Source organism: Mesoplodon bidens (assembly GCF_964165515.1).
Source record: "Mesoplodon bidens genome assembly, chromosome: 1".
NCBI lineage: Eukaryota > Metazoa > Chordata > Mammalia > Artiodactyla > Ziphiidae > Mesoplodon > Mesoplodon bidens.
The window spans coordinates 189004936-189020729 of NC_138176.1; the positions used below are offsets into that span (position 1 = coordinate 189004936).

General features: G+C 39.3%; 1 protein-coding gene across 6 annotated transcripts in view; it reads right to left on the reverse strand.

The window, feature by feature from the left end:
* HNRNPD (heterogeneous nuclear ribonucleoprotein D) overlaps window positions 1-13465 on the reverse strand; it is a 17150-nt gene extending 3685 nt beyond the window's left edge. For 2 of the 6 annotated variants that reach the window (XM_081250790.1, XM_081250791.1), the window contains exons 1-4: window positions 12938-13462; window positions 11034-11090; window positions 1802-1970; window positions 1025-1186 (exon numbers count right to left, since the gene is read on the reverse strand). In XM_081250790.1, the coding sequence (XP_081106916.1) occupies window positions 1025-1186; window positions 1802-1970; window positions 11034-11090; window positions 12938-13170 (621 nt within the window). In that variant the 5' untranslated portion in view covers window positions 13171-13462. Of the gene's footprint in view, window positions 1-1024; window positions 1187-1801; window positions 1971-11033; window positions 11091-12937 lie in introns of all 6 variants that reach the window. The other 4 variants (XM_081250787.1, XM_081250788.1, XM_081250789.1 and 1 more) reach the window with 4 other exon arrangements.
* Between the last annotated feature and the right edge of the window lie 2329 nt (window positions 13466-15794).

The window sequence follows — 15794 nt, forward strand, 5'->3', positions numbered from 1 at the left end:
TAGTTTGTAAGTGGGAAAAATGCACAAAGAAAACATGCATTTGGCCCTCAAGCTCTATTCTATTTTAATCTTTTAAAAAGTCTTTGAATTAGAATGTGCACTCCACCTAAAAAGTTGTTAAACCTGTTTATAAAAAAAAGGTTCATAGGGTATTGACACTTGCTACCTAATTCAAGGGTCACAAACTCAAATGCCCACCCACCCACCAAGCACAAGCAGAAGGAAACAGTCAATTTTAAGAAAAACAGAATAAAACTGACTGTGTTTGGGAGAAAATGGGGAATGGTGAGGATCACTGAAAACTGGAGAACGTATGAGCAACCGAAGGTGGAAGTTGCTACTCCATCTTAGGTGGCTGTTGCCAGGCAAGAAGGAAGTTCCAAGGTCACCTGCTCTTACAAATACTGAAGAAAAACTAAAGATTTTTGTGGGAAACATCTCAATTCCTAAATATTAACAACTAAACATGCAATATGTTCTGCTTGAATCAAACCAAGGATGTCTTCAGGCTGTATCTGGGTCCAAAAGCCACAAATTTCTCAACCTAGCTTTAAATCATTAATTCATAAAAGGAATCTAAGTCTATAATTAGTCTCATAAAATTTGCACATATACATGTGCTTAAATTGAGAAGACATTACACCCTACTGTTAGTTTATTTCTTCCCTATTGTCAACTGAACCATTTTCTTCTACATCTCAGGTAATCCAACCTGAATTTCCTCCTCTTGTTTATAGCTTTCTATTAATCCAGTAAATTCCACAATAAGAAAATGTCTACTTCATCTTTGTGTATGGTATGCCCAAGGATGCTATGCATACAATAGTTCAATAAACTAGAAAATGCAATCATCTAACTTTCAAAGACCTGCTAATAATGTATTTATACTGTCCTTATTTCAAAACAAATCCCATAATCTGTCTAAACTTCAAAACAACTTCGGAAAACCCAGTGAAAACCTATAATGTGACAATTATATTCACACTAATTTTAACAAAAACTAGGTCAAAATATTATCACATACCTCACCAAAACCACCAAAGTACTCCCTTATTTTCTCTTCAGGTGTATCTGGAGAAAGGCCACCAACAAAAATTTTTTTAACAGGCTCTTTTGTTTTCATGGCTTTGGCCCTCTTAGGATCAATCACCTTCCCATTCAATTTATGTTCTTTCTGATCCATGACCTAAGGAAATTGAAATTTTTCATTTGAAAGATATATATCTTAACTAAAGTTCAGAGATTATTAACTTACTTAAAAATAATTATAGTTAAATAACTATAGCTAATGCCAGGCATATGTTGACCAGCTCACAATTAAACTGTCAATTGTGGTGATGTGATATCAGCTAATATATACCAATGTTTAAACCTAAAAGGTCAGTAAAAATGAGGAGTTAATCAATTACTAGACAACCACCATGCCTTTAACTATCAGCAATATAAGCACGATTGCTACTTCCCTGTAGCCTAAAGACTAAAATGTAAAATAATTCAGTCAGAAGTTTCTTGCCTAGCAAATTTCAAAATCTGTATTTCTGTGAACTTATCACAGCATATCCTTCTAATTAGGCATCTTTAAGGTTTTTAAAATTAATTTTAATACAGTAGAGCCTGGCACACAGCAAGTTTTCAGTAAAAAATTCTTGAATCTGACTCTTTTCATAAAACGTATTGGCAAGAGCTGTTATCTCTTCCTTTGTATGACTGCAAAAGGGGAAATCACAAATAGGCAGATTAATTGTATCAAACTATTCACATATTTTATATTATTAACTGATTAGAACACATGGCACACTACCTTATCTACACTCTCCGATTCTTTAAATAGCACAAAGCCAAAACCCCTTGATCGCCCTGTGATAGGATCTAACTTCAGAGTGCAGTCTACGACTTCACCAAATTTGGAGAAGTAGTCCTTCAGATCTTTCTTTGTAGTGTCCCAGCTAAGGCCTCCTATAAACATTTTCCTGTAAAGACAAAAAGCAATATTAAAATGCTAAAAAAAATTTTTAAATTTTGCCTTAAGTATCCACATCAATAATACCTTCCCCAAAACTGCACTAATTTACTGGGCAGTGTATTAAAATGTCACTCTTCCTACATAACCACATATCAAGAACACCCTATTACAGTTATGGAAAGTTTTGTTTGTCACTACTGCGCCTGCATAATTACAAAATAGGGAGCAAGCAGCAGATTAAGTCTTTTGACTTGCCAAAAAGAGAAATGTATCCCCAAAGTAAAAATAGTATACACTGTCTTTCTTAAATTACAAGTTAAATACTGGTAACAGCAAAACAGAATTTCACCTTGAAATTTCTCTTCCAAATCTTTATTAAACTTATAAAAAGGCTATGAGGTCCCCATTAATCACAGTAACTAGCATGTGTCTATGCTGAAGCTCCTTTCTTTAACTGTTCTCTCATTAACAAAACTCTTAGCACATAAAATGGGAAAGTCTCACAATTAAGCTGTAAACCAAGTTTTTCGATGTGCTAAGAATCCTTAATAAAGACAAAAGTAATCACGTAAGCAATTTAATGAACAAAAAAATTACCCACTGAAGCACAATCCACTAATTAACCTAGATGATTTATTTCCAGTAGAACCTCAGTTAACCAGCAATAAAATATTTAAACCTTTAAAACGCTAAAAGTGACAGGTGGTAAGTGGAAACCACCAAGACACTTTAAAACCAAAAATGCATCCCCCCCAAAAAAATTTTAAAGTGAAATCTTACTTTTATTACAGCAAAAGGCCATAAAGCTCAGATCTGGCAGCTCTGTGATCCCTTTTACATCTGCCCCCTTTACCCACTCCCACAAAAGAGCTAACATATACCTCCCTCCTAACCTTTAAAGAGACAGGACTAGAGATTGTTATTTTAAGGATAAACTGTCAGAATTTGTTATGTGAGGGCTAAAAATCAATTTCACCATCGGAATAAAATCATGCTTGGTCAATGACTTCTATCTTTGCAACTGCAGTGGGTCAGGGGGAGGGGTGGCGATGGGGGTGTGGTGCTAACTTCCAGCTCTGAAAAGAAATGAAAGCAGGAACATCTCCATCTTGTGGGCTTTTTAGGATATCGCCACTAAAGCCAATTCTTGCAACAAGAGGACAAAGTCTATCCCTAGAATAAGATCTTGCTTCTGCTTAACCTAAAGATGCCAGATTAACTGAGGTGTTACTGATCTATTTTATCAGACTTGTTCTTACTTCTAATAAAGTTAGCACAAAAATATGCTTATTTTTAGGCATATAGTGTGCTTCCCATTTAGGTTAGGTTTTCAACTTGTACCTGTATTCTAGAGCTGGGCTATTTATATGCTTTACATTCAGGACTTCTGCTAATAAAATTTCCATGCTTCAAGAAACTTTTATTAACTCTTTTTATATTTTATAATCAAATGAGCATAACAAAACACCCACAATGTTGTACAGGTATTATTAATGTTACTGCCAATTCCATGGGGAAAAAAAGTTGAGGTATTTTCTCAATTACATTTTCTTTCATATCCAGTGAAATAATATCCAGTCCAAGTTAAATTGCCTTAAGCACCTTTATTTTTAACCTAAAGATCCAGAGCACTTCCTTCATAGATGAAAGTACATTACCAACATTTACTCTTTCAAGGTGAAGAGAACACTGCTGTCTTTTTAAGGATGAGAAAGAAACGGACTTCAAGGTAATGACCTCTTGCTCAGCTATTCATGGAAAGTTCTAGATAGAAACTTCAATTAAATTGAAATTTAACTATTAAATTACCACTTCTGTGATTATTACAGAAACTTTCCATCGATAATTTAACAGTCTGAAATTATTTCAAGCTGAAGAGAATAATAAAAGTCTTTTAAAAAAAAACCTAAAATTGAAAGGCAAGAAAATTCTGTGTCTGTCCGGTCTGTTCCTCAGAGACAGAACTAGTTTTGATTTTATTTAACCAAGGCGATATTTATATTGAGTGGTGTCCTCAATTTAAAATTAACAAAAAATAATTACAAAGAAATGAATCAAGAATGAGGCAAGTTCTTTAATTCACAAACCCCAAACTTTTTCTCAACATTGGGAGTCAGTTTTCTTAAATACTAGACAAGCATACTAATTCATCAACTGGCCCAGTTAAGTGTTCTCTAAAGAAACTTTCCACGTTTAATAGTCTTGAGTAAAGAAGTTGTTAAACGTGTCTACCTTAGAGTTAAAAAAGGTCACCGAAGAGGCTATCCTTCTTAAACAATCAAATCCCATTTATCCAGAATATTAAATGTCCTAGTCAACTATAATTTATACATCTGTAGAATGATTACTGTTTCTCAAAAAATTAGAGCAAAATATGTAGTAAAACTTCAGCTATCCAGCACCTTTAGAGAATGAGAAGCCAAACAGTCTACCTTCCTTCAAGCATTGCCTGCTTTCCTAATCTCTCTCCCCAATTGTTTTTAGCCTTCAATTACTTGGAATGATTTTTTTTTTCCTATGGCATATCACACACACTCTTCTGCCTTCCTAATCAAATAGAGTAATCATGATTTAACATTGAGTCTGTCACCACTAACACACTATGCTGCATGCCCGTAGGGTCTTCTGAACTTAGAGAACTATTTATTAATACACTAAGTCCATCTTATTTCTTAGCTCTTTTAACAAGTTCTAGTTTTCATTTTTGCCAGATTAATCAGCAGCTGCTATTCTAAAATGCTTCTCCCCCTTCTATTTTTTAGGAAGTTAGCCGGCACTCAAACTTTTCAAATTTGGGGTAAAGTAAAAGTAAACAGCCTCTGAGCAAGAGCCTAACTAGCTCTTTTTTGAGACAAATTCATTACGTTTTGGCAGCCCAAAAGCACTCGTTTTCTTCTGCTCTAATAAGGAAGGGTGCTGCACAACTGATAACCTAACCAGACAGGTGGATATACTACAATGAACACATACTGTACCAATACTAAATCTAGCATATTAAATAAATTCACCCCATTTTTACTCAGTAGACACACCAAAATATACATGTGTAACAAATAAAAAGACTGTTATCTTAATTCTGGATAAATGGGGACTTATTTTAGCCTCTCCAGAACATCAGCATTCTGACATGCTCTGCCTCAAATTACAGGATGGTATGTATCAGATGGTATCAATTTAAACTTTCTGTATTTTATATTACTGTATCTTGCTTAAAACACAATACCTAGTGTCTGTCCAGATTACCTTTGCTGCCTTGAACACAAAGACTGACTTTCAAGTTGCTTTCACCCCTGCAGAGATGTGCAAAACACTTTACAATGAAGGAGAGCTGGAACTTCAGAAAAATCCTGAGCACCGCAAGTTAAAACTACAGCACAGGACTTGTTCAAGTAGCAGAAATGGGCCCCTAATACTGCAATACAAGCTTAAAATTTGATCCTTACTTGTAAGTGAATCAATAATCCCAATTAAAGTGTAGGGCTTTACCTACAGTATCAACGAAGTTTAATTTCTTAATCCTATCTGTAAAGTTATTTAGTACCCCAAAGGCAATATAGTATTCAACTTAAAACACCTACTCAACAATTGAAATATTCTTGCCTTATAGATACTGACATTATACCATACTATAATATTAAATGACAGGCACAAAGTTATACAACTCAGTGCAGATAACTCTCCAAATGAGAATTTAGGTTGCTTTGTGGGACATTCTCTTCGAGAGGAAGTACATTTAGAGGCAGTAAGCCAAACTGCTTGGGGTTTAAATCCTTCCTCCAGAACTAAGAGCTTACCTCTATCTGCAGTGAGGATTTAAATGGCACAGAACATGGTCTGACACATCCCAAGTGCTCAATAGAAATAAATTACTATTTAGTAGGGATAGAGCACAATCTAAATAAAGCAGTTTTTTCACTTACTCAATGGCTTAAATTTTTTTTTAATCTGCATGAGCTGTATGAAGTTTCCAACATTAAAGGGAAAAGGCCAGGATGAGTTTTATATAAATGGATCCTAGGATTAGTTTTAATGCTAAAGACTTAACCCAGAAATTTTAAATATCCCATGTAAAAACTACAGACTGGAAATTAGGTTTTCTAAGCTCTTAAATAAAACGTAGTTCCAAAATCACACTGATGACTTGTCTGTACTCTATATAAATGCCAGTAACTTCAGTAAGGAATAATTTCAAAATAGAAACAGCAATATATATGGAGCAGTGCTGGCTGGTGGAAACTTGCTCTAATACTGTTTTTTCCCATCTGAGAACTTTACTCTCACTACTACTGAGGTCTCTAGGTTTAACACTCTACTCAACAGTAAGTATTTTTTATATAAAGACACTTGACCCTACTACCCTATTCAAGGTAAATGATAAAGACATCATTACACTTTTTCCCAATTTTGGGAAGGGAAAAAAAGGATTCTGTAGCTTTTAAACACTTCCTAACAACTCATGGCCTTCCATATGTGGTTTCATAACAAATTCTGACAGTTTAAAAACTACAACAGCATGTCGATCTGATATACATTTCAAGTACACAACATAACTGGCCAATCACCGTCACCTTTTAGAGTAATGTTACTCAAGCATACCACTAATCCTTATTTAAATAAAACTTCTGGTATTTTATCCTTAAAATTATTCCTTTACAATCCTAAAATGACATTAAGTATAGTGAAATCTCACCAATAGATAAGAAATGAGTATTTATTTTCCTTATAAAATATAGATTTAGTTTAAAATTAAGTCAGTAGTTAACCTAAAATGGGGAGGGGTTTACTTTTTTGCAACTAGGTAGTATCACATGGTTATCATTTTAGAATCTGTATAAAAAATACTCTTGGAAACAGTTTGACAAACTTTTAACAAGTCAATTAAAAAGATTAATTCCTCTAGGTAATATATTAGATCTCATTTCTTCATACTCTGAATGAACTTAAATGACTAAAAAAGATAAGTGAGTTGAAACATAACAGCTAATAAATTAAACATGACGGTTTTTGAATAAACTTCAAAAGTTTAACCCCAAATCTCCCCTTTTCTTCATTTCATTCCCAGGCAGGAATGACATCTTGTATTTTTACTTTTAAAATAAACTCTCAATCAGCTTTATAAGGTAAACTCTCCTCTACCTAGAGGTTAAGGAATGGGGTTTCCTTAACCTAGAGGTTAAGGTTCTGGTTAACTGAGATTACTACACATTCACAATTCTATAAAGTTTTTTTAATTAGAAACCAATTTAAATATCGACACTAAACTCAGAAAATGGTTTTTACCTTTCTTGATGGAATTTCAGAATCTTGCAATGCTTTAAAATCACATTACTTTTTAATAATATAAGGGGGAAATTATGTAAGATTCATTCCATGACATTATTGGTTAATTTTTGAGCATATTAGCTGATAGTTTTTCATCTATCTTTCTCACAAGACTTGGGGTAGGGAAACTAGAGTTGAGTTTCCTGGCTGTTTGGACTTTATGGTAGTTTCAAGTCTAGATAAGCAGGAGCTTACAGAATAGGACCCAATACTTAAAAACTACCACCTTGATTATTGGCCAAACACTGCTAGTAATAATACGTGGCTCCCCACTCCACCCCCAAACAGTCTTAAATGTCTAGCTCCAATGTACAATATTTAATACTCCAAAAACTAAAACATGCTTACCTTTACTCCACAGGAGTAAACCACTGGCAGTATCAACTATTAAGGCACAGGATAAATACACACAAGCTATGAAAGCAGGCTATGTAGTCAATCTTCCTGTGGTGAGCATTGTTTCCAACACACAAATCAGCAAACCAAGTAACGAACATGTTATATTACCTGAGACCACACTGTTGGAAGTGAAGTAACAGAAACAGATCCCACGCTTCCAGCATCCAGTTCAGTGCCCTATCTACTAAAACGTTGAAGCAGAACTAAAGTTGTTTCACTCCATTTGTGAATCTGCACACACTCGAGGTGCACAGGTTTAATTGGAATAGGGAAAAAGTTATTATTCTATTACTTTTTAAATGCTTTCAAGCTAAAACTAATCATTCTCCATGTTGGCCATGAATCACACACAATAGCAGATTCAAAACCTTCTTATATTATTAAGTGCACCCTTACAGATGACAATACCCAAGCAATGTTTAAAAAAAAAATACACAGTAAGTATACACTTAATTTATAGAAGGGGCCACAAGTGTATTTATCTCAAAAAGCAGCACTCAAAAACTTCAATGATATTCTCCAATTCCAAACCCAAAAGGTCAGGTGATTTTTAGTATCCTTCATGATAACTAAGAATTTGAAATGAAAAGAATTTAGTACTTCTTCCTTAGGTGTTAATCATCTCAAATCTGGGGGCATCCATTACTAAAATTAACCCAGGAAACTTGTCAAAGATTCCCAAGAATGCTAAAATTCAGACCCATGTACTCAGGGTCTCAACTTTACAGTAAATCCAACTTAGGAATCAAAGGTCCGTAAATTTGGCCTAAGACTGCTTTATCTAAAAGTAACTGCTCTTCTACGAAGCAAACAATGTTCAAGATGCCCCAAAAGCACTAGGGTATAGATTATAATCTCAAATATTTAAAACAACAAAGTGAGGTAAACCCATTTCTTAAAATTTAGACAGGAGACAACCTACAGCACAATTAATTCACAAAATCCTCAAACAGGAAGAATCACACTTGAGTTTATACACTAATGGTTACAGAACTAGATCAACAGTCCTGTTATTAGAAAAGTATTGCTGTACTTTGGCTCATAAATGAACGGGATTATTCTGCTTCTGACCTAACCCAATGCAGGCAAGTCAATGTACCTACCTTGAAAAATTGCAAGCTACTACATTACAGTTCCCCAATAATCATGAGAAAGTAAAAACTGTCTCCAGGTAGCTTGCTATACATAGCATGCATATTTTGCCAGACACTAATTTTAAAGTACCTACACACTGAAAGGATCATAGCCCTATAGAGGACACAATGAGTTCACACCAAAATGGGAAATCTCACTGCAACTGCTTTTAAGTAAAAACTAGGGATGAAAAATTATAATGAGGTGAACTCAGGAAGGCATTTTACTATGGAAGTGAATAATTACTCAAAAGGTCCATAGTAAATTGTGGAAACACTTTACTCCACTAGAGGTGTAACAAGCATGTCCTCCTCAAAATAATTCTTGTATTAAAAAAAAAAAAACCACTTAAGTCTGCAACAAATTGATTTTTAAAATAGTTTTAGGATGAAATTGTAATTCACTTCAGTCTCAAGTTAGAATTGTAAAATGATACGCACAAAGAAATGTGTTTAAGAAATTAAATTTAGATTTTATATCTAGTAACCAGTCTTACCCTCACCACTATTATGAAACTTCTGCCCAATTTCCCTCAAACTGGGAGACAGAGAACAGATAGGGTGGCAAGTGCAGACACCAAACAGATTAAGTCTTGAGGGCTTTTTGTTCAGAAAGAAAAACAAGAATATGTGTAAAGGATGAGGCTAACTGACCAGAGAGTAATTTTTTTTAAGTATTTATTTATTTATTTGGCTGCACCGGGTCTTAGCTGCGGCATGCGGGAACTTTTGTTGTGGCACGCGGGGGTACATTATTTTAAAGGTCAAATATTAAACTTTAAAAATGAAAATATTTGTTAAATGTAAACTCAAAGTAAACCTCATAATCTAAAATGTTCATTAACTATAAATATTTAATTGTCCATTTTTCCTAAGAGGTCAAAAAACTTGCAAAGTTATAGTATTAACTAACAGACCACATATAATTTCTGCAAGCGTCAAAGCAACGACCTTTAAACATAAGTTTATGATCCTTTCAAATTACTGAAAATTGCTTACATATTTGAAATATGTAATGGAGTAATGAAGTCAAGTACAGTTATAATTTATTCTTATTTAGTTTGCCACTATTACCTAGCAGTGAAATTGAACTATCACAGGACCAAACAGAATAATTTCCATCAAAAAACTTTTATTCTGGGGACTTCCCTGGCAGTCCAGTGGTTAAGACTCCACGCTCCCAATACAGGGGGCACGGGTTCAATCCCTGATCTCGGGGAAGATCCCGAGTGGCGCGGCCAAAAAAAGAAAAAACACCCATCAACTTTTATTCTGTATGTCACACTTTATCTCCAATATAAAACTGGACAGATTTCAGTTAAAGAAAATAATAACCTCCTGTAAAATGTAAATACTGTCCCAACTGGGCTCTTAGAATGTTGTTTGTACAGATGTTAAGTCAACTATCTGCAAGTTACTGGCCCTCTAAACTCCAGTGGTGGTAGATACAAATTCCTGGAAAACTCAAACATAATCCTGAAGGCAGAAATACTGACATTTAGGGGAAGAGGAGGGATAAAAAGAACAATACTCAATCTACCAGCCTTTCAAAAAGTCATGCAATTGTGAATACACGTCAACCAACCAACTGTAATTAACATTCCAACCAAATCACACTGAAAATCTAAAAATCTGATTTAAGCCGTAGTGGAAAGCCACATCAGCACGCCTTTAATAGTACATGTGCAATTCTTATTAAAGTTCTATTTACAAATATGGTTGGTGATTAAAAAAGTCATTTTTGCATATACATCACTACTTTAAAAATTGTTTTACTACTGACATTTCCAGAATATTTCAGTATAACATGCAATACATTTTAAACACACAACACTTTATTGTAGCAGATAACCTTCAGGTAAAACATTAAACTTAGAATTACACGAAAAATTTTTTTGTCTTAAAACAAATCAAATTTAAAATTAAATACTTTCTTGCCCAAATATAAAAATATCATTACTAATTATATTAAGCTTTAATTGGCCAAACCACAATTACATGCATTACCACAGACCAAAAACCATGTAATGGCATCAATTTTGCCCAAAGATCACACATGATGCCTAAAAAGGTTTTATATCCCAGGTACAAAATATCCTACTGTACTAAAGTCTAGAATTTCCTGGGGATCAATGGGCAACTAACCAATACACAGCCTCCACATGTTATGACTATTGAAACCTTTATATTACAGAAATAAAATTTAAAAGTTTTACCATTCTTCCCGCTGTGCCGTCGCTGCTTCAGAGTGTCGTGGGGAGGAGTTTGAATGGCTAGGGAATTAACAACCGGTACAGCAACCAATCAAAATTCTAGTTTTAGTTTTTGACATTGTTAGGGTTAAAACTTTAATTCATTTACACTTCGGTTCAACAGTAGATAACTACAAAGGCAGCTGCTTTGTGACTTGAAAAATCAGAACAGAAAGCCCGCCCCAAACAGTAAGTTACACAATCATTTGGGTGCCTCTGTCCAAAGAACAGAATTCAGAAAAAAAACCAAAACGTTAAAAGGCTTAAGTTTCCAAATATTTAACATATCCCTTTCTTAAACTATGCTATATATAATTCCAGATAAATTAAGAAAAGCTCGTTTCCCATCCCACCTCCACTCTCCCAAAGCCAGCACAATCAGCAAACAGCCCGACAAGAGTCTGCCTAGGCTGAGAATATTAAATCCTATATTCCAAAGGGCTTATCTCTCCCCCCTCCAAAGCTTGTGCTTTTTCCTAATAAAGAGAATGTTTTCCAATATTGAGTTAAAGCGACATTTTATTGCTTTTACCTTCCAGCCAACACCTTTCTCCTTGTTACAGCGAAAAAAATTACACACACACACACCCCAATTACAAAAAGTAAAGGAAGCGTTAACCCAACATCAGCGATCAGTAACGGGAATAAGAAAACCCAACCAAGAACCCCTGATTTAGTCCCTCCTGCTAACTCCTATATTCTGTTCCCGGCTCCCAAATGCTGCGTTCTAAAAAATTTTATGCAGCTTTAAATAACATATACAACGTATTCCAATCGGAGGAAACAAATTACTACTTAAAAACCTGCAGAAAGAATAAAAGCCATAGCACATTACAGAATTTGTTCATTTTATGAGAGAAGGCTGGTGGGCCTCCTGTAACTCAAGTGGGTGAGAGCGGGAAGCAGAAATCAAGAGAGACCAAAAAAAGGATTCTGGACACGGCGTGGGTTGTAAAAAATGAAAATTGCACAGAAAAACTAAGGTAAGAGTACACTATCTGTACGAACAGTTGAGGAACCCAATAGCTGAGGGCGCGAAAAAGGTGCGCGGTTAGAATAACTCTGCGGGGTGGGGGAAGGGCGGTCAGCAAGCCGGAGGTAGAACAGCTCCAGTCAAGTGTAGGCTCCGCCGACAAGGAACTTAAGGAAAGCCCTTGGAGCAAAACCAACGAACCAACAGGCGATTCCGGGAATTTCACCAGGCCCAGTTGGTTCCGTAGACTGGAAAGTGGGGACTATGCAAGCAAGCCGTTGTGCGATGGTGTACAGTAGAAAAACGAAAAGGCTGAGGCGAAACTTACTCAAAATACTGAAAAACATTCGGCCTGAAGCCAAGACGGGAGGAGCAGAGCTGGACAACCTACGCGTTCCCCGAAGCATGTGCTTACAAAGAATGGCATCGTCTAGGGATGCTGCAGTGAGAAGCACCAAATAAACCTTAGTTATCCAGGCATAAAGGCTTTTTGTGTCTGACTGCGTTTTTATGCCCAGGACTTTAGAAAACTGGGGAGAGAGAAGACAGCGGGAAAAGAAAAAAGGTACCCCTCGACAGGCGGGAAAAAATCCTGGCGGCCAAGTCGGTGGGAGGAGACCCAAGGCGAGGGAGGGAAGAAGGGCGGGCCGGGGAGCAGCATGGTGACGGCTAAAGGTGGAAACGTGTGTGATGGGGGAGGGGGCGATTAGCAGGCAAGGGAAGAAGGAAATGAAAGCCCGGGGGAGCCCGGCGTAAAGAAGGGGATAACACTGCAAAGAGGCTGCACGGGAGCCTGGAGCACGGGGGGAGAGCGGGAACGAGGCCTAATGGCGGGGGAGAAGGAGGGGGAGGGGGGATAGTTGGGCCTGACTATCCCGGGCCGCCCCTTACTCACCCTTCATCCTCCTCGTTCTTACTGGCATCGATCTTCGCCCCCTCCGACTCGGCGCTGCCTCCTTCGGTGCCTCCGGCCGCGGTTCCGCCCCCGGTCCCGGCTCCGCTTCCCGCCGCCGCCGCTGCCCCCTGCGCCGCCGCCACCATGGCTCCCTCCTGTTCGCCCGCCGAGCCGCCTACCGCCGCTGTTGCTGCCGCCGCCGCCCCGTCCCCGCCAAACTGCTCCTCCGACATAGTGCTACTGCCTCCGCCGCCGCCGAGACTACACCCGCCGCTGCCGCGAATCGAAACTAGCAGCAAAGTAATCCCCGCCGCTGCCGCGCGCCCGCTCTACCGCGCGAAGCACACAACAAGACAGAGAAGGCGCGCGTGGCTGCAAAGGCTCCTGCGCCTCTCCCCGGCCTGCCCCCCTTGCCTCCCACTCTCGCGCGGCGCGCACTCCCACTCTCGTCCGCCGCACTAAAAAAGAATAAGAAGCAACGGCGGCCGCTCTCGCCTCCTCCTCGCTTTAATGGCGCCGCCGCGGACCACCTAAAATGGCCGACGGAAGAACGGCGCGTCCCGGTCACGTGGCGCGCGAGCGCGCCCTTTGCACCTCCCCCGCCCCCTCTACCGCTAGTTTTTTTCCCCTTCCTCCTCAGTCCCGCCCGCTCGCTCCCTTTTATACCTTCCTCGCAGGCGCTGCGCCGCACAGCGTGGGGCCTTTAAAGGGAACCGGAAATGGCGTTCTATAAGACGGCCGCGCGGAGACCATCGAGAACAAGGAGCGCTGTTTCGAAGGCGCGGCTAGAAGGGCCCCTTCGTCCGCCGCAGCTTTTCCGAGGGTTCCTGGTCGGCTTACCCCAATCCCCACCCCCACCGCCAGCAGCGGGCGGGAGCAGCGGCGTCGGGCAGGGGTGTGGTAGCACCTCCCGGAAGGCGGCCGTGCCCTGTGCGCCTGCGGATTTGAAGTGGGGGAGGGGAGGCGCACAGCCGGCTGCTTCCCGCGGGTTAGTGGTGCCAACCCGAGAAGGGAGGCTACCCTGAGGTGTCGGCCTTGTCTCACAGACTCCGGGGGATGCCTGGCTCGCGGTAGCCTGAGCGAGGCGCCGCGGCTGGCCGCGCGCGTGCACAGACTGCGGCAGCTCCTCCGGCCGCCGTAGTCGCCCGCGACCGGGTGACATTGAGGTTTCCCCGGCTGCAGCTGCCGCGCTTCCCAACCCCTGGCGGGCAGGTTGAGGCCGTTGACGATTAGGGCTGCTTTTCTTTTAAGAGTTGCTTTCCAAGTAAGACTTCTGCTTCCCTGCTTTTCTCCTGAAATTTTTCGTCAGAAGAAGCAGGTAACTTGCGTATTTTAAGGAACAGAGATTGTTTTGCATTGCTTGCTGTATTTGAGGATCCTGAAACCTACCATGATTCTTTGAACATACTAGGAGTTAGGAAGGGTGTTAGATCAACCAAGAGTTCACTTAAGTTCATGGTTTTTTAGCCCTTGTACTAAATAGAATATCTAAATGCTGCGAATCTTCTTTACAAGGTTTCTCAGTTTGTTGTGTTGTGGGTTAGGGGAATTTTCTGTTGTTAAACACGGCTAGGGGTTTTGTGCAGGGTAACAGTCAAGTTCTTTAATAGACCTACTCGAAATCCCAAGCGCCTTGGCTGGAAACTGGATTATTCGGGCTTTGGGATTTGCTGCTTCCTGCAATTACATCTTGAAGAAAATCAAGTTTTTAGGTACTTCTTTAGTCAACAAATGATTATTTGCCTGTTTAGCGTGTGCCCAGGCACTGGGGAAACGAAGACTAGTGTGAAATATCGAAAAGAACTCTGCAGAGTTTAAATATTTGTTTTCCACTATGTAATTAGATGAATCTGTATTAACACTATCCAAAAATCTCAAAGGAAGACTGAAAACACTTAATTTTTTATAATTAGTCAAGTTAGCAGAATTTGCATGACAGAATAATTAAAACTCAAGAATACAAATCAAATTCTGGAAACGTCTTAAAAATATAATCTTACTGAACTCACGTATTACGTAAGTCACACACAGGCAGGGCCAAGAATGTGTATCGCAGATCAAGTGATAGTGACTTAAGGTATGTCTCCACCTGTCAAAAGTAGTAGCCAAGGGACTTCCCTGGTGGTCCAGTGGTTAAGACTCCACCCTTCCACTGCAGGGGGCTCGGGGTTGGATCCCTGTTGGGGGAACTAAGGTCTCTCATGCAGCATGGCACGCCCCCCCCCAAAAAAAAAGGAATAGTAGCCAAGAAGAAAGTGGGTATTGTGCTCAAACCAAATATTCCAACTTAGAGACAACTAAGAAGAAACTCACCTGAAGGGGGTGCCTGTTGAATCTCTTCTGTCTTCAAAAGATGATTCTTTTGGGACTTCCCTGGTGGCGCAGTGGTTAAGAATCGCCTGCCAATGCGGGGGACACGGGTTCGAGCCCTGCTCCGGGAGGATCCCACATGCCACGGAGCAACTAAGCCCCTGTGCCACAACTACTGAGCCTGCGCTCTAGAGCCCAAGAGCCACAACTACTGAGCCCATGTGCCACAACTACTGAAGCCCGTGCGCCTAGAGCCCATGCTCCACAAGAGAAGCCACCGCAATGAGGAGCCCGCGCACCGCAGCAGAGTAACCCTCGCTCCCTGCAACTAGAGAAAGTCCGCGTGCAGCAATGAAGACCCAACGCAGCCAAAAATAAATAAATTTTTTTTTAAATTCTTTTGCTTTTAAAAATTTTTTTTTAATTTTATTTATTTTTTTATACAGCAGGTTCTTATTAGTTATCCATTTTATACATATTGGTGTACACATGTCTCCCAATCTCCCAACTCATAGCACCACCACCACCACCGCCACTTTTGCTTTTA